The 24,397-nt window shown below is 34.6% G+C and overlaps 1 protein-coding gene and 1 pseudogene across 4 annotated transcripts in view; one reads left to right on the plus strand and one right to left on the minus strand.

Moving 5' to 3' along the window:
* Positions 1 to 24,397, plus strand: part of PHKA1 (phosphorylase kinase regulatory subunit alpha 1) — a 208,119-nt gene that overhangs the window by 2,194 nt on the left and 181,528 nt on the right. For all 4 annotated transcript variants that reach the window (XM_016217630.2, XM_016217631.2, XM_016217634.2 and 1 more), the window contains exons 3-4: positions 5,608 to 5,655; positions 7,079 to 7,247. In XM_016217630.2, the coding sequence (XP_016073116.1) occupies positions 5,608 to 5,655; positions 7,079 to 7,247 (217 nt within the window). The remainder of the gene's footprint in view (positions 1 to 5,607; positions 5,656 to 7,078; positions 7,248 to 24,397) is intronic.
* LOC107540797 (ubiquitin-conjugating enzyme E2 C pseudogene) lies at positions 1,126 to 1,590 on the minus strand (annotated as a pseudogene).

Consider the following 24,397-nt stretch of genomic DNA (forward strand, 5'->3'; position numbering starts at 1 on the left):
AAATTGTTGGAGTTTTTGCTCTAGCTCAGAAAGTACAGATATCAATATTTTTATAACATATACATGACCATTGTATAAATTTGGGAAATGTAGAGGACTGTTAAAAAATTACCTGTAATACTATCCTTTCCTCCACCCAAATCCTATATCCTACTCTAATGTTTTGCTACATTGTTCTCAGTATTTTGTTTATTTTGTTTTGCTAGAAATTAATATCAGTGGAATAACACCCAAGATTCCGTACTTGGTACAATTTGACCAATTTTTTTCAGTACTATTAGAAGAAACCTGATGTCTCCTTGTCGACCAATCATTCTGCAAAGTTGACATTTTTCCTTAAGTGCCCCAGGTAGAAAGAATTTAACAGAGGAAGGGGTACAATTTAGGGAAACATCAAATTGTTCATTCTAAAATTTTAATGCTCTGTTAAATAATTTTTTACATAACCCCCAAATATTTTGCATACCACCTCAAAAATAACTTTGGAATGTCTCAAAAACATTATGGCAATAGGAAACATCTTCAAAAAAGAAACATATTCTCTGGGAATTGTAAAATTTTGATTTTTTTCTCAAACCTGATTTAATTCAGACCAGGGATTACAAAACCATCTCTGTAAAGGTCTAGATAGTAAATATTTTCAGCACTGTGAATCACATGTGTCTGCCCAACTACTCAGCTCTTCCATTAATGCACAAAAGCAGCCAGAGGCAATACATACATGAACGAGCATGGTTATGTTCTAATAGGTATTATTTACAAAAATAGGCAGTGAGCTATATTTGTCGATAGTCTACATGAGTATTTCTAACCTCTGGATGTACAATGGAATCATGTGGGGAGCTTTTTAAGAAATATCCTTACTGCAGCCCACCCTAGAATAATTTAAATAAATCTCTTAAAGTGGAGTCCCAGGGACGCAAATATTTTATTTATTTATTTATTTATTGTTTTTTTCAAAACCCAAAATGTATTTATTTAATATATTCACAAAAGTGATGAATATATTAAATATATAGACCAGACTTAAATATATATTCAACCAGAGACAAAGCAAATATGACACCACAGCTGAAGGTACAGAGTCCTATACAGAAATCAAAGCAAAGACAGTCTATCTAAGGAAAAAATAAAAAGACAGCACAAGGAGAGAGGCTGGACAGCCCAGGTCAGGGCTCTTGGCTGGAGACCTGCTTTACGTAGGTTTCTTGTAGGTACTTCTTGAAGGCTGTCGGGTTTTTCCAGAGCTCTGTAGCATGTGTGTTCAATGGGCTATCGATGTTATTTTCTCCTAGCAGGCTCTGGATGGAGAGCAGGATGGTCCTGACATCATATAGGGCACACCACTTGTCCTTTAAGAAGTCCAGGCAGATGTTACTCTGGGTATCTGTGTTGGGGTGGTAGAGTATGAGGAATTTTACCATGTGTGTATTGTGCAGGTAGCCACTGGGAAACTCTAGGGAGAGCTTTATACCTCAGGTCTTTCTATACTGTTCCAGCTGCTCCATGGATGGTCCCCACCCATTTGAAAAGGTTGTCTGATTCAGGAAAGGCAGAAGTTCCTTTGTCACCAGACATCATGAGGGTCATCAGCTCCTGCTGTAACCTCTTGCACATGGGGCCCCGGCTGTGCCCCTGCTGGGTTCGGCTCCTTTATGAGCTGTGGCCAGGCTGGTGGTGTCTGGGTCGCCATTCTGGGAGGCCACCCAGGCAGCGCTGGCAGGGACACAAGAACTTGGAGAACACAACTGTAACTCATGAATATTTTAAATAAACTACCCAGGTTATTCTAAAGTACAGCCAGGGATAATAACCACTGATGTATGGACAATAAATGAGCATAGATTAAACGCAATAAATCCAAGGGTTAAATTCCCATCTACTGTCAATTTAAAGCAGATTTACCCATTACTGTGTGGATTTTCCCAAACCATTGATTGTTAACCATTTCTACCCTTCCTTCCAACTCTCACCTTGGTTTCACTCTGAGAAATAATGTCAGAACTAAAGAGAATTCTGGATGAAAAGGGCTCAAGGGTTTAGGTGACTATCTCATCCTAGATTGAGAATAGAATTATGCACATACATGTTTTCCAAATGTCCTTTTTTCTTAGCTATAAATATTCACTCACACCCATAAAAATAAATAGTAAGACAAATAGAGATTGCTCTTTGGCTGACTTCAGTTCTACTTCTGCCTCAGTTTTATTCTCTGTGTAGTCTCTCATCTTTTGCCATGACTTTAACTGTTACCTTTATGAGAATGACTTCCAAAGCTTCATCTTTAACTCTGACCTCACTTCAGTGTCAAACCCTGATTTTCATTTGTCTTCTGATCAGTTGTCCCTGCATATCCTGTGGTTTCTCAAACTCATTATGACTGAAATGCCACCTTCCCCGCTAAAAACAAACAAAATGGACTATCAAACAACAGCAATTCACTAAACATTGCGTTTTCTTTTATTGGTGTCTTCAGTGTGCTGGTCACCTGAACAACATTACTTAGAGTATTTCCCATAATGTGTTCCATGGAACACTAGGTCAGTTAAGTTTGGGGCTATGTTAAACAGCAGGTTTCTTTACTCCATAATTTCTTAGAGCCTTTAATGTACTAAGGTGTAGTAAAGTGCATTTTGAATCTAAGATAGGAGTGAATTTTACAGCCTTTTAAGAATTTCCTAGACTAGTATTCTATAAAACAGTGTTTGAAAAGTGCTGCTATTAGAGTGATCTTTGACTTGTCCCTTTTGCCTTTTGATACATGCAGACCAAAGTCTGTTGATTCTTATAATTTTTCTTGAGCCCATCCCCTCCTTTCTTGTCCCTTCTGCCTCAACTCTAGTCTAAACCTTGATCATTTAACACTGTTGTAAAAACCACACTTAAGTTATATTATTTCCATACACAACAATCTTTCTGTGGCTCTCATTCCCCAACAAGTAAAACCTAAATGTTTTGGACTGATAGACAAGGCTCTCTAGGGTTTGGTCCTAGCCAGTATTATCTCATGCTGGTTCCCTGCATTATACCTGCAGTTCCAGCCAGATAGGTACCTTTATTACTCTAACAATTTCTTAATAAAAATACCTGACATTTATGTAAATACTTTTCATGTCCTACATACTTCCCCATAACTGCTAGCATTTATTCTCACAACACCCTGTAAATTAGTTATTATTTTCCCAAATTTACAAGTGAAGGGATTGAAGCAGGCTGGAATTTAGTGGTGATATGAATATAACCTCAGTATAATGACTTCAGATTGAATCTTTTAAAACTTTTTCCTCCATGGAAGCCACCAAATCTTTTTATGAGTTTCTTCCATTTCTGATGCATGTTCCCTTCTGTCTGAGCTAATACTTTTCTTTCAAAGCCCATCAAGAGTGCTAATGTTGCTAAGGGTGGAAAGAAACAATTCTCACAGGCAACTGAAGAGATAGAAAAACCGCTGTTGATTTGGATAAATGAAAAGCAGTTAGCCAGTGACAGCAAGCGAAGATGCTACATGCTGACCTCCTGAAAGACACCCCTGGAAGGAGTGCTGAAAGTGATTCGTTTAAGGCTAGTAGAAGATGGTTTGATAAATTTAAGAAAAGAAGTGTTTGTTTATAGATTAAATAATACATTAGATGTGTACTGTATAAAAGAGAGGTTAAAACAGAATCATTTGGGGGTTTGGAATGAATTAATTCAATTTACATTATTTCTAATAGGAAAAGATTATTTGGTTTTCAAACAATTTGCTTCTTGAACAGCCTTCTAGGATGGATTGAGTTCGAGAACTGAGGTTCCACTGTATACCCTTATATAATCAACTCACAAATACATAGATATATAGCCTCAAAAAGAGTAGGTGAAAGGAAGGTATCACTTGGTATGGTTAGAAGCCCTGGTATATTAATAAACATGTATAATCAATGCCACCTAGTGCACCTGAATGAGAATATGGCCAGTTTCGGGGAATGCAAAGTACAGATACCTCCTCTTATTTTTACCTCCCCATGCTTCCTATTAATTTTATCCTATCCTGACTTGAGAGTTGGAACTTGAAATGGCTGACAGTGGCCATTTCAGGAGGACAAAAATGGATGGCAATCAGGAATCCTCTACTGGGTCCAGGATTCCCTAAGTTTTCTGTTTAAATTAAAGAAAATGTAGGTGGGAGTAGCAGGGCTGGATAGAAAAGAGATTTGAAAGGATGTGATAACATGTAGAAGATAATTCAGAATTGAATGAAGTCTCCCCACAGAGTGGGGAGGGTGTGTTAAGTGCTTTCTGTAACGGTATATTAAAGGATGATATCTTTTATTAGGGTTAGAATAATGATAGAGCTTTTTTTACAGGAGTTACAATCAGTTTCATTACTTTATAATAAATGCCTCATGCTTTAAAAGGTGACAAGATCATGCGCTGTGTCCCCCTTCTCTTTCTTTCTCTCTCCTTTTTCTTTCTCTGTTTTTCTCTGTCTCTTATTTCTTCATCTGTAAGGGGAGGAGACCATTTATAGATAGAAATTATTTTTAAAAGAGACTCTCTCAAGAAAACACTTTTTATTTTTTCCTCAATAAAATACTTCATAAAGAGTTGGAGGATAATTAATAAGTACTTATCCTTATCATGCCTATTGCTTGAATGTTTTGAAAGAATAACAGAATGATATGTCTCCCAAGTAGATTATTTACAGAGGTGTCCTGAAGCCACCTCTGAGCCAGCATTCCCTAGAGTAACCTGGTGGTATTTCTTCTAGACTGTGACAAAGAAAGCTTAGAGAAATGGAGAAGCTATTTGGTGATGTTCTTCCAAAACATATTGCCTATCCATGCTACTGTTGATGGCCCTTCTAGTTTCCTGTAGTATAACTAGTGTAGTATGTATAGTATAGTATAGTATAGTATCATATTGTGTAGTATCGTATTACTATACTATATTATAATTAAATATAATTATTATTACTACATTATAGTATACCAAGTAGTATAGTATATTGTTGGTAATCAGAATTTTGGAGTACCATGATTAGAAAACTACTTTAGAAATTGCAAGGCCCTAGTAAGAGAAATAATGATTTAAGAAGTTTGTGGTTTTTTTCTTTTTCATAGAAAAGGTGTTGAGTTGTATTAACAATTCCTCTTTACAGTTATTCTGAACTGAAGATCATTTTATTCTTTAGGGAAAATGTCCAAAAAAATATTGGTGTGGACTCTTGAAGATAAGAATTGGCTAGTTTAGAAAAAATAAAAGTGATAATGTTGGCTTTTCTAGGCCATAGGGTGTATTTTAGAATATCCTTATAGCTTTATGATTTTTGAACTGACTTGCCCATTTTCTCTAGGTGGCATGTCCTCTAATAGGATGGTTGGCTTAGTTTTATATAAACCTGTTGGAACCTGGAATTTTTAACTTGAAGGAGTAACCAGCTGCAGCTTTTGATTCTACTTTGACCTGCAATCTGCTCTTCTGTGTACTTATAAAGTAAATGCCATGTAAATAAGAACCCAGGATAAGGTTACTTGTTTTCAAAAGGTCATGTACCAACTGCAGTTGCTGAGTAAGTGTTCCTGCATCCAGTGATGTTTATAATAGCCTTGTTTCCATTTATTTCTGCAGAGTGTAGTGAAGCTGATGAGAGGACTGCTGCACTGCATGATCAGACAGGTATGCCATTGTTAACAGCTTCCTCTCTAATAAAAGCACATTGTAATAGTATCTTTACCCCTTAGGGAATGTTTATAGTATATATATATGTATTTTATATATATATATATATATGTATTATATATATTATATATATATGTGTATATATATATTCAATTTCACAAATAGTACACACTAATTTTAGAAAAGTTGTAGAATCAGGGGAAATGTCACCCATGATTTTACCACCCAGTTACCACTGGAATGCTTCCTTATATTCCTTTTTAAACCCCTCTACAAATGATTTTTAATATACTTTGTCATTGCTGTACATGCAGTTTTGTATATTGAGCAAATATGATACAGTCCTATAAGCCATCATCTGAAACCCTTGGGACCAGATAAATTTTAGAATTCAAAATTTTTCAGATTTTAGAAAGTACTACAGTGCATATACCATGTAGTATGTTATGCCCTCAACAGGTCCAGAACAGCACTCTATTATGAGAAATATTAATCTCTCTTTAGGGAAGCAAGCATTTTTACACTAATAAAATTAATGAAAACTACAAATAGCCTCATATCACAATAAATTTTGGTTCAAAACTTAGGGATAAAAACCTTTAGAAGTGTTTCATATTTTATGATTGGAGATAAAGCACTAAAGACTTACATCTCCTTGCATTAATTTGCATTTTCCTGATCTTGAGTTAAGTTGAACATTCTTTCATGTGTAGGTTAAAACTTTGCATTTCATCTTCTATTAAATTGTCTGTTAGGTCTTTTGACTGTTTCCTTTGGGCTATCTCTTTCTTGCCTATTCAAGGAGCTCCTGAACATTATGGATATTAATCCTTTGTTACATACTGCAAATAATTTTTATCAGTCTTTGATTTATCTTTTAGGTTGTTTATGATATTTTTTAATTCAAAAATGTTTACTAAAAATGTGCTTTCCCTTTATCTGAGATCTTTATAAAAGTTTCACACCTTGAATCTGAACCGATTTTCTTGAAACCAATATTATATTTTATTAGAAGAAGAAATTGAAGCCCAGATTAATAAAATGACCATTCACAGGCATTCAACAAGTCTAAAATAAAATAAATCAACTCTAGACTTTTGAACTTTTGAACTTTTTTTACTTGTGCTCTCTCTATTGGGTTATCTCACAGCCATCATTTCTTTTTTTTTTCTCCCTTCTTTGTTACTTTAAAAAATTTTTTTTAGATATTTGCATTTTCTACCTTATCAAATAAGTTTAAAGTCACTAATTTAATGAACCATATTTAAAGATATAGTTACTATTGTATATCAGGTGCACACATAATCAAATCTAAGCTTCAGGAACTAAGCCTTTCATTTTCAGTTAGAGCACTACAGAAGTATGGCATATGGGTTGCTTTTTCTTCATAGCCGCCTTTCATTCTTTTTGTTTTCTTCAGGTGGATAAAGTAGAATCCTTCAAATACAGTCAGAGTACCAAGGATAGCCTCCATGCCAAGTACAACACCAAAACCTGTGCCACTGTAGTGGGTGATGACCAGTGGGGACACCTGCAGTTGGATGCTACCTCTGTGTATCTGCTCTTCTTAGCACAAATGACTGCCTCAGGTTAGTACAAGGACAGAAGTAGTGGGAGCCACAGCAGTGTGGAACACTTGCTCTATCACATGTGGTTTCTCCAGAAAACAACATAGCTCTTTACATTGCTAAAAGATGCACATTGGAAACAATATTTTGCCAGTTTTATAAAGAGAAACAATTTTTTGAGATTTAGTTGGTATTCTTTTCCATTGAGAAACAAATCTGGGCGTACTAATTAATATTTTTTCACTGAGAACCATGAAATCTGGGGTAGATTTTCTTTAGACGAGTATTTTTATCTTTTATGAATCCTCAGATACCATGAGATGGGAAAGAAAGATTAGAGTTTATTGCTTATTCTCATACTATGCACTGAGAAGTTTATTGTTAGTATTAACACAAATTGAATTACCTTCTTTATACTACTCTTTATCAATATATTATGAACAAGGTATCTGTCTATAGGCATCTAAATTGTATTAAGGGAATTAACTTAGGAATCAGAATTTAAATGTTTACTTTTTATTATTGAATAATATACCCTTTTCAGATGGTTTTGTTATTACTTTTAGATTCTTTACCTGAAAATGGAAAGCATAAGAACCAACATAATTCCCTTTTATTTCTCCTAAATTGGAGAAGACAATGAATCTGATTACATTCAGTCTGTAAATTAAACAGGACCTTTGCCAGATTTTCCTGAGATAAGTAAATACACTTGTCATAATGCCACATTTTTGACATTTTTATTTATCTTCCTATCTGGTTACAGAGCTCCTTGGTGCTAAAAGCATTCAGGATGAGAATTACCCCCAGAATACTCTTCTTTTCCCTTTCTTGCATAAATATATATTTGATGATAAAGCCTCCCCCCCCCAGAACAAACAGCTCAGAGGCTGAATAACCTTTTCTTAAAATTATAGTATGACTACCTATATATTCCCTTCTTTTGTAGGGGTGGTTTCTCCCTAAATAAATATATTTTTAGTTTCTATCACTTAAATAGAATGGCAGTTATAACTCTATTTCTAATGTTCTTTTAATGCCAACTCTGGAATTTTTTTTTTTTTTTTTACAAAGAAAAAAGTGTCGAAATATTCCTTGTGGTTTTTCATTCTGAGCCCAGAAAAGAAGCAAAAACCTATGAAAGAAGCTTATAAAAGATATAGACATTCATCCAATACCTGTCATTTGTTTGTTCCTGACTTAACATTTGATTTTCATTGCAATGAGCTAACTTTGATAGGTGCTTGGAATAAGGTGGATATTTTTTATCAGACCTTTAAGAAATAAATAGGAATAGGTAGAAATGAACAAGTCGGAAAAGGGAAGGGAATAGCATGACCACAAGCACAGAAGTTTGAAAGGCACTTCTACATTTGGAGTGTAAGATAGATCTGGAAAAATGGCAAAAGGTGAAGCTAGAAAGTTGGGGCTAGCTGTTTAAGTGCCTATGTATTGTACTAAGTAGTTTAGATTTTATTCTATGGCCAGTAGAGAGCCACTTAAGTTAAATAGTTAGAAAGTTTTAGATAATTAGTTCCAGTAGAAGGAGGATAGATTGAATGGAGAAGAAAATTAAGATAAAGGACTGCTTAAGAAGTTAGTGAAATACTTTAGGAAAGAAATGATGGAAAACTTATGTAAGGCAGTTGTATTTAGGATGAAAAGAATAGATGTGAGAGAGAATTTATTGGTAGAATATGAAAGATCTTCATGGAAAATTTAGCAATTCTCTGTGCATTTTTGAATTCTTAAAAATCTCAACCTTGTTTAAAGGAGACGCTTAGATAGAGTTGACTGCAATTTATAGAATGGTAGCATGAAGAGATCCACAGAACCTGTCACCAGCAAAATAATCATAAGTAGTGAAAAAAATTTTTTTAGAAGAACAACCATTTAAATTCACTGGAAATTGTCCTAAGGACATAGATAGAGCAAGTAGAAAATCATTTATTCAAGAACATCTAAATTTTGGTAAAAGCAGCGAGAAAGTGTGGTATTTGGGCCCTTCTCCACCCCAAATACACCATGACAGAAGCAATACTCAAGGTGGATGCGGACAAGAGTACAAACATCCATCTCCCCCAGATCCCATTTTAGGGCTATGAGATCTTACTGAGAGAGGTAGGTTGCCAGCATTTTCCCCAACTCTGTGTTGCAGAAGCTGTAATCTAGCCAAGAATAACTAAGTGGTCTGAAACTCCCTTCCTAGCCCCCAGTCCCACTCATAGAGTAGAAGTTTAACCCCATGTAGAACAGGCATGAAATACTAGTCCTGGCCCAACTTGCTAGTAGCATTGGGCGGAGAGTCAGGCCATAAGAACAGAAAGCTCCATTGCTGCCCTTCTGAAGAGAACTGACATTATTTGGAACATAGTGTGGAAAAGTTCAAGCCTAAGGGCACTCACAAAAAACAGGAGATTTTGGCTCGAAGAAATTAAGAGGAGGCTGATTGCTCAATAAGAGCAGGAAGCTAGCCCTGGCAGTACTTCTGGAAGGGGTTAGCTGTCAGGCACCCCAGGGTCAGAGCAGGAGCCCTACCACAAAGCCTGGAGGGCCCTGGCCGGGTAGCTCAGTTGGTTAGTACATCGTCCCTATACACCAAGGTTGTGGGTTCAATCCCTGTCAGGCACATACAAGAATCAACCAATGAATGCATAAACAAGTGGAACAACTAATTGATATTTCTCTGTTTCTGTCTTTCCCTCCTCCCCCTTTACTCTCTAAAACCAATAAATTTTTTAAAAGGCAACAAGCTAACCCATAGACTATCTAGAAGTTGTAACAGAGAACCAAGGAAAGGATCAGCCAAAAATAGCCTTTCCTAGGGCCAGAAGAAGTATCAAAGCTGGGCCTCAAAGATCACCTGAAATGGCGCCTGAATTTAATTAGATGAGACTGTAGAGCAATTTATGCCTCAGGGCACTATAAGATTTAGTAGAGCAGTCAGCTGGTAATTAGGGGAGATAAACAACTGGGTATACCAGCAGAGGCAGCCACTTAACAGATCAGGAAAAGAGACAGTTGCTAAAACTAAAACTTCTGTCTTCATGGGGTGACAGTGTGCATTCACAAGGCTGCATACTCCTCTGAGGAATAACATCAGAGGCTGCATACTGTGGAGAAAACAGATTTCACTGAAGTTGTCCAGCCAAGTCACTAACAAGTAAACAAGTAAAGAAAAGAAATCCCCATGAAGGAGAGGGTATCAATATCTATAGAGTTCCTATAACATTATCTACAATATCCAGTTTTCAAAAATTTATGAGACATGCAGAGAAACAGGAAACTCTGAGCCAACACAAGAAAAAAAAGCAGGTAACAGAAACTGTTACCTTGGAGAGAAAGAGTATGTTGAACTTAGGAGACAAAGATTTCTAAACAGTTACTATAAAAATGTCCAGTAATCTAAAGGATACCATGCTTAAAGAAGTAGAGAGTGTATGATAAAAGTATTTCATTAAATAGTGAATATCAATAAAGAGATAAAATGAACCAAAATGAAATTATAGAGTTGAAAAGTATAACTGAAATAAAAAATTCACTCTAGTATCTTAACAGATTTGAGCTGGCAGAAAAAAGAATTAGCACACTTGAACGTAGATCAACAGAGATTATTCAGTCTGAAGAACAGAGAAAAAATAATAAAGAAAAAGTAACTGAGCCCCAGAGATAGGTAGGGCACCATTTAGAACACCAACTAATGTGTAGAGAGTACTACAAGGAGAGTAAGGAACAGAAAATATATTCAAATAAATAATAGTTGAAAATGTCCCAAATTTGATGAAAAACTTAATCTATACATCTGAGAAGCTTGATAATTTCCATGTAGGAAAAACAGAGATAAGCACCCTTCATAGTGAAAATGTTAAAAACCAAAAAGAAACGGGACATCTCAAGAGCAATATGAGAAAAAGTGAGTTGTCATGAACAAGGAAAATCAAATAAGATTGTCAGCTGACTTCTCTTCAGAAAAAAAATGGAGGCCAGCAGGCAGTGGAGTGATGTATTCAAAGGACTGAAAAAAAGGACTGTCAACCAAGAATCTTATATCCAGCAAAACTATCTTTAAAAAATAAAGTGAAATAAAAGCATTCTTGGATAGACAAAAACAGAATTTGTTGCTAGTGAAACTACTTTACAAGAAATGCGAAAAGATTTTTTTTTGGACTTTAAAATTTTTTTTCTTTCAATTACGTTCAATATTATTTTGTATTAGTTTCAGGTGTACAGCATAGTGCTTAGATAATCATAAACTTTACAAAGTGTTGCCCTCATATTTCCAGTACCCACCTGGCACCATACATAGATATTACCATATTAGTGACTGTATTCCCTATGCTGTATTTTACATCCCCATGACCATTTTGTAACTATCAATCTGTAACACTCATTCCCTTCACCTTTTACACCTAGTCCCCCAACTCTCCTCACATCTAGCAACTATCTTAATACTGCAATCAGGTGACCCCAAACAGTATTTTTAATCCCCACAATAAATCCCCACTGTTAAAAGTAATTATAAAATAAAATATAATTTTATTTCTTTTTCTTAACTGATCTAAAAATCAGTTGTATAAAACAATATAATTGTATTGTTGGGCCTGTAGCACATAAAAATGTAATATATTTGATAATAACAGAACTAAGGAGGTGGGTGGAAGCAAAGCTGCATTTAATTAGAGAAATTATACCAAATGGTAACTCAAATCCACAGGAACAAATAAAGAGAACCAGAAATAGTAAAATAGAATGTTAATATAACAAAGTATAGATATATAATTTTTCTCCTCTTAGAATTTTTAAAAGATATAAAATTATGTAAAGTAATAATTATAACAATGTATTGTCAAGTTTGTCATGTACAAACATGTAAAAGTATTTTAAAAGTTTTATCATGCCTCAAACACCCATAAGAAAGCTGGAGTAACTAAGCTAACCTCAGAAAAAAAATAGACTTTAAAACAAAAAGGGTTGAAAAGGGACATTTTAGAATGGTAAAAGGATCAATCCATTAGGAAGGTATAGCAGTTGAACAACAGAGCCTCCAAAAAGCATGAAGGAAAACCTGTCAGAATTAAAGGCAGAAATATAATTTAACAATAGTTGGAGACTTCAATACCCCACTTTCAATAATGCATAGAACAGCTAGGCAGAAGATCAACAAGGAAATAGAAAACTTAAAGCAATTGGACCTAACACACATCTGTAGAACACTTCCTCCAACAACAGAATATATGTTCTTCCCAAGTACACTTGGAACATTCTCTAAGATATACTTTGTGGTAGGACATAAAACAAGCCTCAATAAATTTAAAAGTATTCAAATCACACAAAAGTATCTTCTATGACCAAAAGGGAATGAAATTTGAAATAAATAACAGAAAGAAACTTGGGAAACTCACAGATATGTGGAAATTAAATAGACTCCTAAATAACCAATGTTTCAAAGAAGAATCATAAGAGAAATTAGAAAAACTGAGCTGAAGGAAAAGAAAGTACTACACAACTTACAAAACTCATGGGAAGCAGGGAAAGCAGTGTTTAGAGGGGGAGTTTATATCTGTAAATGCCTATATTTTAAAAGTACCTCAAATCAATAATTTAACCTTTCATCTTAAGGCACTGGAAAAAGAAGAGCAAACTAAACCCAAAGCATGCAGAAGAAATGAAATAATAAGCATTAGAACAGAAATTAATGAAATAGAGACAGAAACAACAGTAGAGAACATCAGCAAAAATAAGTTTGTTCTTTAAAAAGATCAACAAAATTAGCAAACCTTTAGATAGACTGACCAAGAGAAAAAAAAGAGAACTCAGTGTACTAAAATCAGGAATAAAACATTAAGACATCACTAGAACCTTACAGAAATATAAAGAATTAATACTGTGAACAAATGTTTACCAACAGTTTAGATAACTTTACTGAAATGGACAAATTCCTAGAAAGATGCAAACTACTGACTCTGACTCAAGAAACAAAGGAAATCTGAATAGATGTATCATAATGAAAATGATAGAATTAGTAATATAAAAAGAAAAGCACAGGACTAGATAGCTTCAAGGATAAATTTTACCAGTATTTAAAGAAGAATTAATACTAGTTCTTTACAAACACTTCCAAAAAATAGAAGAGGAAGCAACATTTGCAAACTCATTCTATGAGGCCAATATTACTCTGACACTAAAACCAGACAAAGCCATCATAAGAAAAGAAAACTATAGACTAATATTTTTTATGAATATGTATTTTTAAATCCTCAACAAAATACTAGCAAACTGAATTCAGCAATATATAAAAAGGATTATACACCACAACCAAGTAATATTTATACACAGTTGTTTTAACATCTGAAAATCAGTTACTGTAATGTATCATGTCAATGGAATAAAGGAAAAAATCTACACAATCCTCTCACTAGACACACAAAAAGCATTTGACAAATTCAGTACTTTTTATGATTAAAAACACTCAACAAACAAGCAATAAAATAGGGAACATCTTCAACTTGATAAAGAGCATCTACAAAACCTACAGCTAACATCATATTTAATATTTTTTAAATATTTTCTCCTCCCCTAAGATAAGAACTAGACAAGAATGTTAATTCTTGTCATTTGTACTTAGAAGTCTATTGGCAGTTTTGGCTAGGGCAAAGAGGCAATATAAAGAAATAAAAAACATCAGATAAAGGAAGAAGTTTAACTCTCTGCATTTGTAGATGATAAAGGTCTTATATATAGAAATCCTAAGGAATCCACTTAAATGTACAAGTTCAGGAAGGTAGCTCGGTAAACTCAACATGCAAAAATCAATTTTATTTCTATACACTAGAAATTAAAGTGAAATTAAGAAAATAATTTCTATTTACAATATTATCAGAATGAAATACTGAGGGATAAATTTACCAAAGTAGTATAAAACTTGTACTTTGAAAGCTATAAAATGTTGAAAAAATTAAAGATCTAAATAAATTGAAAGACATCTTATGTTCATGAATCAGAAGACTTATTAAAATGGCAATATTCCCCAAATTGATCTATAGATTCAACACAATTCTTATCAAAATCTCAGCTGTCTTAGGACTTCACAGAAATTGACAAACTGATCCTAAAATGTGTGTGGAAATTCAGGGGACCCAGAATGGCCAAAAAAATTTTGAAAAAGAACAAAGTAGGATGATTAACACTCTGATTTCAAAACTTATTACAAAGCTACAATAATTTAAACTGTGTGGTTCTGGTCTAAAGATAGGCATATAGAGTAACAGAATAGAATTGATAGTCCAGAAATAAACCATCACATTATGGTCAGTTAATTTTTGACAAGAGTGCCAAGATAATTCAATGGAGAAATAATATCTGTGTGCAAAATAATGAAATTGGACTTCTTCCTCACACCATAGACAAGTAACTCGAAAATGAATCATAGACCTAAATATTTTTAAAGGGAAAACTATAAAACACTATTATTCTGCTAGGGCCGCCATAACAGAATACCACAGAATCTGTGGCTTAAATAACAGAAATTTATTTTCTAACAGCCCTGGAGGCTGGACATCCAAGATCAAGACATTGGTAGGGCTGATTTTGGTGGGCCCTCTACCCTTGGTTTGCAAGCAGCTGCTTTCTTTGCTATGTTCTTAGATGTCCTTTTCTTCTGTGTGGGTGCAGCCCTTATATCTCTTCTTATAAAGATACCAGTTCCTATTGTATTAGGGACTCACACTTGTGACCTCATTTAAACTGAATTGCCTCCTTAAAAACCTTATCTCCAAATACAGTTAGGTTGAAGGTTTAGACTTCAATATATGATTTTGGGGGTGGGAGACACAATTGAGATCATAAAATACACTTAGGAAAATACAGCAGTAAATCTTCCTGACCTTGGGTTAGACAAAGTCATTAAATATGACACAAAAAGCATAAGCAATTAAAAAATAAATAAATTAGAATTTGTCAAATTAAGAACTTTTGTGCTTCAAATTACCCTTTCCTTGCAATAAAGTAAAAAACAACCCAATATATGATAGAAAATATTTGCAAATTGTTTATCTGGTAAAGGATTTGTATCTAAAATGTATAAAGAATTCTCACAACTCAATACTAAAATGATAATTTGAAATGGGCAAATAACCTGAATTGACATTTCTCTAAAGGTATTCAAATTGTTGGTAAGTACATGAAAAAATGCTGGATATCATTAATCACTAAGGAATTGCAGAGTCAAACCCTAATGCGAGAGTGACATCAGAGGAATAGTGGTGTGAGAGATTCCCTTGGTCTCTCCCCATGAAATTTCAACAAGTTGATCAGCTATAACGCAACAAAGGATTCCCTCCTCAACATACAGGAACTCCTGAGTGATCCACATATTGAGGCATCTAAAGGTGGGCAGACAGGAACAAACACAGGAGGTGAGAAGGGAGGAGAGCTAAAACTGGCCACAGACACAGCCCTGAAGCTGGGAGCTTGCAGTGGGCTTGGTCCTGTGAGGGGAGGAAGCTGGCCTCCTTTGCCCAAGAGGAACAGAGAGTCTCTGTGGTCACTCCAGCAGGAGTGAGCAGTGTGAACGGTGACTGAACTAGCCAAGAGACTGGGACAGGGACACAAAGCAGGGGTTCTGCTGCCACTATGTCCTGTTTGGTGGTTAGTGTTCCAAACAAAGAAATGGAGCCACAGAGCCCTCCTGCCCCTAGACTCCTAAAACTCGCCTCCAGTTGCCCTTGGTGTTGGATCGAAGAACACATTATCTGCAAACCAAAAACTACTACCACAGGATCACTTTTTTCCTCTGTGACTGATTCCTTGTTGGGGCATGTGTGGGGGGACCCCGTGGAGGTCTGGTGTCACCATTACCAAGAGGGCAAAACAAATCGCACTCCCAAACAGTGAGGTCAGCTTTGGGATTTCACAGGGCTAAAAAACTTGTGATTCAGCACCATCTACTGGAAAATAGTAGAAAGACCTCTTCATAGAATTCTGCTAGAGAAAAACCAATATATAGATGCCTAAACCGAGAAGGAGCACAACCAACACCATGAATAAGCAATTAGTGAGGCAGCTCGGAAAGAAAATGAAAAATCTTGAGAGAGAAAACTGCAATACATGGAAATATGTGATATAGATGACAGAGAGATCAACATTGCAGTTTTGAAAATACTCAACAAGGTGTGAGAAAATTCAGACAGGCGATTTAATGCACTCAGAAAACAAATTAATGAACAAAATGAGTACTTTACCAAAGAGACTGAAACTTTAAAAAAGAATCAAACAGAAAACCTGGAAATGAAGCATTCAGTTAAGGAGATTAGTGAACTACTGAGCATAGGAAACAGAGCCAACCAGATGGAGGAAAGAATTAGTGATATCAAAGATAAGAATCTAGAAATGATGCAGAGGGGAAAAAAGAGAGACCAGAGTATAAAAGAAAGAATGAAAGAGAGAGAGAGAGAGAGAGGAAGGAAGGAAGGAAGGAAGGAAGGAAGGAAGGAAGGAAGGAAGGAAGGAAGGAAGGAAGGAAGGAAGGAAGGAAGGAAGGAAGGAAGGAAGGAAGGAAAAGAAAGAGAGAGAAAGAGAGAGAGAGAGGAAAGAAAGAAAGAAAGAAAGAAAGAAAGAAAGAAAGAAAGAAAGAAAGAAAGAAAGAAAGAAAGAAAGAAAGAAAGAAAGAAAGAAAGAAAGAAAGAAAGAAAGAAAGAAGAAAGAGAAGAAAGAAAGAAGAAAGAAAGAAAGAAAGAAAGAAAGAAAGAAAGAAAGAAAGAAAGAAAGAGAAAGAAAGAAAGAAAGAAAGAAAGAAAGAAAGAAAGAAAGAAAGAAGGAAAGAAGGAAAGAAAGAAAGAAAGAAAGAAAGAAAGAAAGAAAGAAAGAAAGAAAGAAAGAAAGAAAGAAAGAAGAAAGAAAGAAGAAAGAAAGAAAGAAAGAAAGAAAGAAAGAAAGAAAGAAAGAAAGAAAGAAAGAAAGAAAGAGAAAGAAAGAAAGAAAGAAAGAAAGAAAGAAAGAAAGAAAGAAAGAAAGAAAGAAAGAAAGAGAAAGAAAGAAAGAAAGAAGAAAGAAAGAAAGAAAGAAAGAAAGAAAGAAAGAAAGAAAGAAAGAAAGAAGAAAGAAAGAAAGAAAGAAAGAGAGAGAGAGAGAAAGAAAGAAAGAAAGAAAGAAAGAAAGAGAAAGAAAGAAAGAAAGAAAGAAAGAAAGAAAGAAAGAAAGAAAGAAAGAAAGAAAGAAAGAAAGAAAGAAAAAAAAGCGAGCTCTACAAGAGCTATCTGACTCCATCAGAAAAGGCAATATAAAAATTATAGATATTCTGGAAGAAGAAAGGGAGAAGGGAACAGAGATTCTATTCAAAAAAATAATGGATGAGAACTTCTCAAACTTTTGGAAAGAGCTAGATCCTTGACTCCAAGAAGCAAACAGAACAACTAATTATCTCAATTCAAAAAGTCTTTCTCCAAGGCACATTGTATTAAAACTGTTAAAAATTACAAAGAAAAAATTCTCAAAGCAGCCAGGGAAAAGAAGGAAGTGACCTACAAAGGAAAACCCATCAGGTTATCATCAGACTTCTCAGCAGAAACTCTACAAGCCAGAAGAGATTGGAATCAAATATTTAAGTTACTGAAAGAGAGAAATTATCAGCCAAGAATAATACATCCAGCAAAGTTATCTTTTAAATATGAAGGAGAAATAAAGACTTTCCCAGACATACAGAAGCTGAGGGAATTTGTCACCAGAAAACTTCCATTATAGGAAATACATACAGAGGTCATTCTACCTGAAAAAAAAAGAGCAAAATGTCACAAAACTATGAGTAAGATCACCAAAAAACTTGCATCATAAAAAAGGGATAATTTGTGCCAAAAGTCTAACTTGGCAAAGGAGGATGGAGATCAGATGTATTCAAAAGAAAAAAAACAAAAACTATTGTATATATGCAACTTTCTTTTTCATAAACCTAATGGTGACCACACACAAAAACCCCCAAACTGAGACATGTAGTTTTAAAAAAAGAGGAAAGAAGTATGAAACACCACCAAACAAAAACAACAGAAGCACACATGTAAAGAACCAATGGAGACACAAAGCTACCAGAAAAAAAAAGATCAAATGGCTATAGGAAATCCTCATACATCAATAATTCCCGTAAATGTAAATGGATTGAATTCAGCAATAAAGAGGCACAGAGAAGCAGATTGAATCAAAAAACCAAAACCTAACCATATGCTGCCTTTAAGAGACACATCTAAGCTGCAAAGACAAAGGCAGATTCAAAATGAATGGGTAGAAAATGATTCTTCAAGCAAATATCCACTGAAAAGCAGGTGTAGCTATACTTGTATCTGACAAAATAGATTTCAAGATAACAAAGGTAATAAGATACCAAGATGGACATATAATGATAAAGGGGACACTACACCAAGAAGACATAACACTCCTTAATATATATGCACCCAGTCAGAGAGCACTGAAATATATAAATCAGCTACTCACAGAACTAAAGGGAGACACAAACCAAAACACAATCATAGTTGTGGACCTTAATACCAATTGACAGCTCCAGATAGATCATCCAAACAAAAAAATCTATAAAGAAGTATTGTCTTTAAATGACACAGTAGACCAAATGGACGTAATTGACATTTACAGAGTCTTTCATCCCAGAACATCAGATTATACATTCCTCTCCAGTCCCCATGGAACGTTCTCAAGGGTAAATCACATGTTGGGTCACAAAATTAGCCTTATCAAATTCAAGAAGATTGAAATTATACCAAGCATATTCTCTGACCATGATGCCTTGAAATTAGAAATCAACTGCAAAAAGGAAGTAAAGAAACCCACAAATATGTGGAGGTTAAACAACATACTAAAAAATGACTGGGTCAAAGAAGAAATAAAAGCTGAGATCAAAATATATAGAGAGACAAATGCGAATGACAGGACAACATATCAAAACTTCTGGGATGCAGCAAAAGCAATAATAAGAGGGAAGTTTATATTATTACAGGCCTTTCTCAGGAAACAAAAAATCCCAAGGAAATAACTAAACATGACATCTTAAAGTACTAGGAAAAGAACAAAAGCAACCCAAAGTCAACAGACAAAAGGAAATAATAAAAATTTGAGAACTGAATGAAATAGAGAACAAAAAGAATATACAAAAAATTAATACAACAAAGAGCTGTTTCTTTGAAAAGATTAATAAAATTGACAACCCCCTGGCTACACTCACTAAGGAAAAAAGAAAAAAGACCCATATAAACAAAATCAGAAATGAGAGAGGAGAAGTCACCACAGACATCGCAGATATACAGAGGATCATACTAGAATACTATGAAAGACAATATGCCACCAAATTCAATAAACTAAAAGAAATGAATAAGTTCCTAGAAATATATAACCTTCCTAGACTAAATCATGATGAATTGGAAAATCTAAATAGGCTGATCAGCAGCAAGGAAATTGAAACAACCATCAGAAACCTCCCAAAAAATAAAAGTCCAGGACCAGATGATTTCACCAGTGAATTCTACCAAATGTTCAAAGAAGATTTAAAACCTGTTCTTCTCAAACTCTTCCAATAAATTGAAGAAGAGACAGTACTTCCTAATACATTTTATGAAGTCAATATAACCCCAATACCAAAACCTGGCAAGGATAACACAGAAAAAGAAAACTTCAGTCCAATATCCCTGATGAATACAGATGCAAAAATACCAAAATACTAGCAAATCGAATACAACAATACATTAAAAAAAATTAATATATCACAATCCAATGGGGTTCATTCCAGGGGCACAAAGATGGTTCAACATACATAAATCAATCAATGCAATACACCACATTAACAAAAGAAAGGATAAAAATCATATGATCTTATCAATAGATACAGAAAAAGCATTTGATAAGATATGATATCCATTTATGATTAAAATACTCAATAAAGTAGGAATAGAAGGAAAGTACCTCAAAATAATAAAGGACATACATGAAAAACCTTCAACCAATATCACACTCAATTGGGAGAAACTGAAAACTTTTCCTCTAAAATCAGGAACAAGACAAGGATGCCCACTCTCGCCACTTTTATTCAACATAGTTCTGAAAGTCATAGCCAGAGCAATAAAGCAAGAGAAGGAAATAAAAGGCATCCAAATAGGGAAGGAAGAAGTAAAGGTGTCACTTTTTCCAGATGACATGATTTTTGTACATAGAAAACCCTAAAGTTTCCACCAAAAAACTATTAGAAACAATAAAAAAAATATATAGTAAAGTTGCAGTATACAAAATAAATGTACAAATAAATATCCACTGATTTCCTGCTAACAATGAAACTTCACAAAAAGAAATAAAAAACAACAACAACAAAAAAACGAAACACCACAATTCTTTTTGCAATTGCAACAAAAGAATAAAATACCCAGGAATAAACTTAACAAAGAATGTGAAAGAGCTATATACTGAAAAGTACAAATCATTATTAAAAGAAATTGAAAATGACACAATGAAATGGAAAAATATTCCATGTTTATGGATTGGAAGAATCAACATGGTTAAAATTGCCATGTTACCCAAAGAAGTATACTGATTTAATGCAATTCCCACCAAAATCCCAATGTCATTTTTTAAAGAAATAGAACCAAAAAAGCATCGGATTTGTATGGAACCACAAAAGACCCTGAATAGCCAAAGCAATTCTGAGAAAAAAGAATGAAGCCAGAGGTATCACACTACCTGACTTTAAATTAAACTTCAGAGATACGATACTCAAAATAGCATTATATTGGCACAGAAACAGGCACACAGATCAGTGGAACAATATAGAGCCCAGAGATAAAACCACATGTACATGGGCAGATAATTTTCTACAAAGGAGCCAGAAAGACACAATGGAGTAAAGACAATCTTTTCAATAAATGGTGCTGGGAAAACTGGAAAGCCACATGCAAAACAATGAAACTGGATTACAGTTTATCCCCATGTACAAAAATTAACTCAAAATGGATCGAAGACCTAAATATAAGATCTGAAACAATAAATTACGTAGAAAAAAACATAGGTACCAAACTTATTGACCTTGGTCATAGAAAACATTTTATGAACTTGACCCCAAAGGCAAGGAAAGTAAAGGCAAAAGGAATGGAATGGGACTATATCAAACTAAAAAGGTTCTGCGCAGCAAAAGAAACTGACAACAAAACAAAGATAATATTTGCAAACAGTAGCTCTGACAAAGGTTTAATTTCCAAAATATATAAAGAACTCATAAAACTCAACACCAAACAAACAACCCAATCAAAAAGTGGGCAGAGGACCTGAACAGACACCTCTCCCAAGAAGATATACAAACTGCCAACAGATATATGACAAGATACTCAACCTCACTAGCAATTTGGGAAATGCAACTCAAAACTACAATGATACCACCTCACACCTTTTAGAATGGCTATTATAATAAATCAAGTAATAACAAGTGATGGAGAGGCTGTGGAGAAAAGGGAACCCTCATTCACTGCTGGTGTGAATGTAGACTGGTACAGCCACTATGGAAAACAGTCTGCTGGTTCCTCAAAAAAATTAAGAATAGAGTCACCATATGACCCAGCTATCGCTTTTCTGGGTATCTACCTGAAAAACTTGAAAACATTTATTTGCAAAGATATATGCACCCCTATGTTCATCGCACCATTATTCATGGTGGTCAAGACATGGAGACAACCAAAGTGTCCTTTGATAGAGGATTGGATAAAAAAGATGTGGTGCACATGCACAATGAAATACTACTCAGCCATAAGAAAAGATGAAATATTGCCATTTGCGACAACATGGATAGACCTTGAAAATATTATGCTAAGTGAAATAAGTCATTCAGAAAAATCTAAGAACCATATGATTTTACTCATGTGGGATATAAAACTGAAACCCATTGACATAGACAGTGGTGGTTGCCAGAGAAAAGGGGGTGGAGGATGGAGGGTGGAAGGGGCCTATATGATGAGAGAAGGTGGTTTGCCTTTGGGTGGTGAGTACCCAATGTAAAATACAGATCTTGTAACATAGAAATTTACACTTGAAACCTATATGGTCCTATTAACCAATGTTACCCCCAAATTTTAATAAAGGTATTGAGAAAAAAACAACAACATAATGAGATACCATGGCACACTCAGTAGGATGGCTATGATCAGAAAGTTGGAAAATAACAAGTGTTGCTGAGGATATGGAGAAATTGGAACCTTTATACGTTGGTGGGAATGTTAAAATAAATGGTGCAGCCACTTTGGAAAACAATCTGTCAGTTTTCAAAAGGTTAAAGAGAGTTACGATATGGTCTAGCAATTTCTCTCTTAAGTATATACTCAAGAGAAATTAAAAAATATTCACTGAAGAGCTTGTGCACATATGAGTGCTCATTTTAACATTATTTATGATAGCAAAAATTCAAACTGAATGTCCATCATTGCATAAATGTGATACATCCACACAGAATATTTTTAGCAATATAAAAAATTTAAGTACTTATATATGCTACAACATAGATGAATCTTGAAAACATGCTATGTAAAAGAACCCAGACATAAAATGCCACATATTGTATGATTGCATTTATATGAATGTCCAGTATGACAAATCTATAGAGACATAAAGTAGATCAGTGATTGCTTAGTTGGCAGAGGCAATTGTTGAAGGGAAATGGGGAGTGACTTCTAATGGGTTTCTTTTGGGGGAGATGAAAATGTTCTAAAATTGTGGTGATGGTTGCAGAATACTGCATGCCCTAAATGATTAAATTATATACTTGAAATGGATGAACTGTATATGTGAATTATATCACAATAATATAATTTTTAAAAATGAGGGAGAGACTTAATTTTAGGTGAGCGCAAGTCAATCTAAGTGGAGTAGACCATTTAGTTGGCCTTATATCTGGAGCCCTGAATGTTTTAGTATGCTTTGTGTAGAACTGCCATCCTGGGCTTTGCCCTCCCTTACATGATTACACCTCTGTGTATTCACCTCTGCACCCTCTGTTCTGCAAGCAGTGCCTTGGCTCCACAGAAGGGACAGGACCCAGATGTCCTGCAAGTATTTCTTCAAGAGACAGGTTTTTCTCCTGTGGTTAACATAGTTGTTTCAGGTCATTCAATAAATAATTATTGACCGTCTACTGTTCTATATTATTTAAAACCATTCACAATGCTATGAGATATTTTTAGGGACTATGTGAGATATGTTTGTGGACTGTAAATATAAATAAGACATGGTTCTTTTAATTGAGATACAGATTTATCTGTAGTACAGACTAAAAACAAGTTAATAAGAGCAGGGAAATTAAAATTAAATGAAGCACAGAAGAGAGAAATCAATGACAGCATCATAGAGGAGATAGAATTTGAGCTGGAAGAACAGTTAGGATTTCAAGATGTGGAGAAGACCTTTTAGACAATATCATGAGCAAAGGGACATAGGGTAGACATGTGTGGCTTTTATATGATTGAGTGATTAGTTTGCTGTGATAACAAATTTACGACATAGACAAATTCAGTATCACACCTTTTGCCTTCTCTCAATCTCAGTAAAAGCACTTCGGCACACAAGGGTGACAAGATGAAGCTGTGAAGCTAATGTCCAATATTACTATTTTTCTTCTTTTTTTTCTATCTATTCAAGAGGTTAAAGTCACTACTGCTATAAGAAAGATCCTTGGCTGCTGCTGCTGCCCTGTGCTGTGCTTGCTGCTTTGACAAAGGCATGGATCAGGAGGAGCTTGCAATCTGATGATATGGATCATATGGTCCTTTTTTAATTTTAAAGTTACAGTTCTGATTTAAAATATCTGCCAATAGATCGAAGATTTAACTATTAAAAAAACAAACCTATAAAAGTACCAGAAACATTCATGGGATAAAAATTTTTAGTAAAAGTTTCTGAGAATAAAAATGTACTGTAAATAAAGTGAAGGTTCAAACAAACTAGGAAAAATACTTGTAACACATATGATGGGCAAAAAGCTAACTTCCTTAATATTGATTAATGCACCAATAACAGAAAGACCAGCGATTTAATAGAAATTGGTGGACATGAAATTGATGGATACAGTTCATAAGAAAAGAAATACAGATGGCTTATAAACATATAAAAAGACTCAAAATCTTATTCATAATAAAAGAATTTCAAATTAA

The sequence above is a fragment of the Miniopterus natalensis genome, chromosome X (genome assembly GCF_054644295.1).
Source record: "Miniopterus natalensis isolate mMinNat1 chromosome X, mMinNat1.hap1, whole genome shotgun sequence".
Taxonomy (NCBI): Eukaryota; Metazoa; Chordata; class Mammalia; order Chiroptera; family Miniopteridae; genus Miniopterus; species Miniopterus natalensis.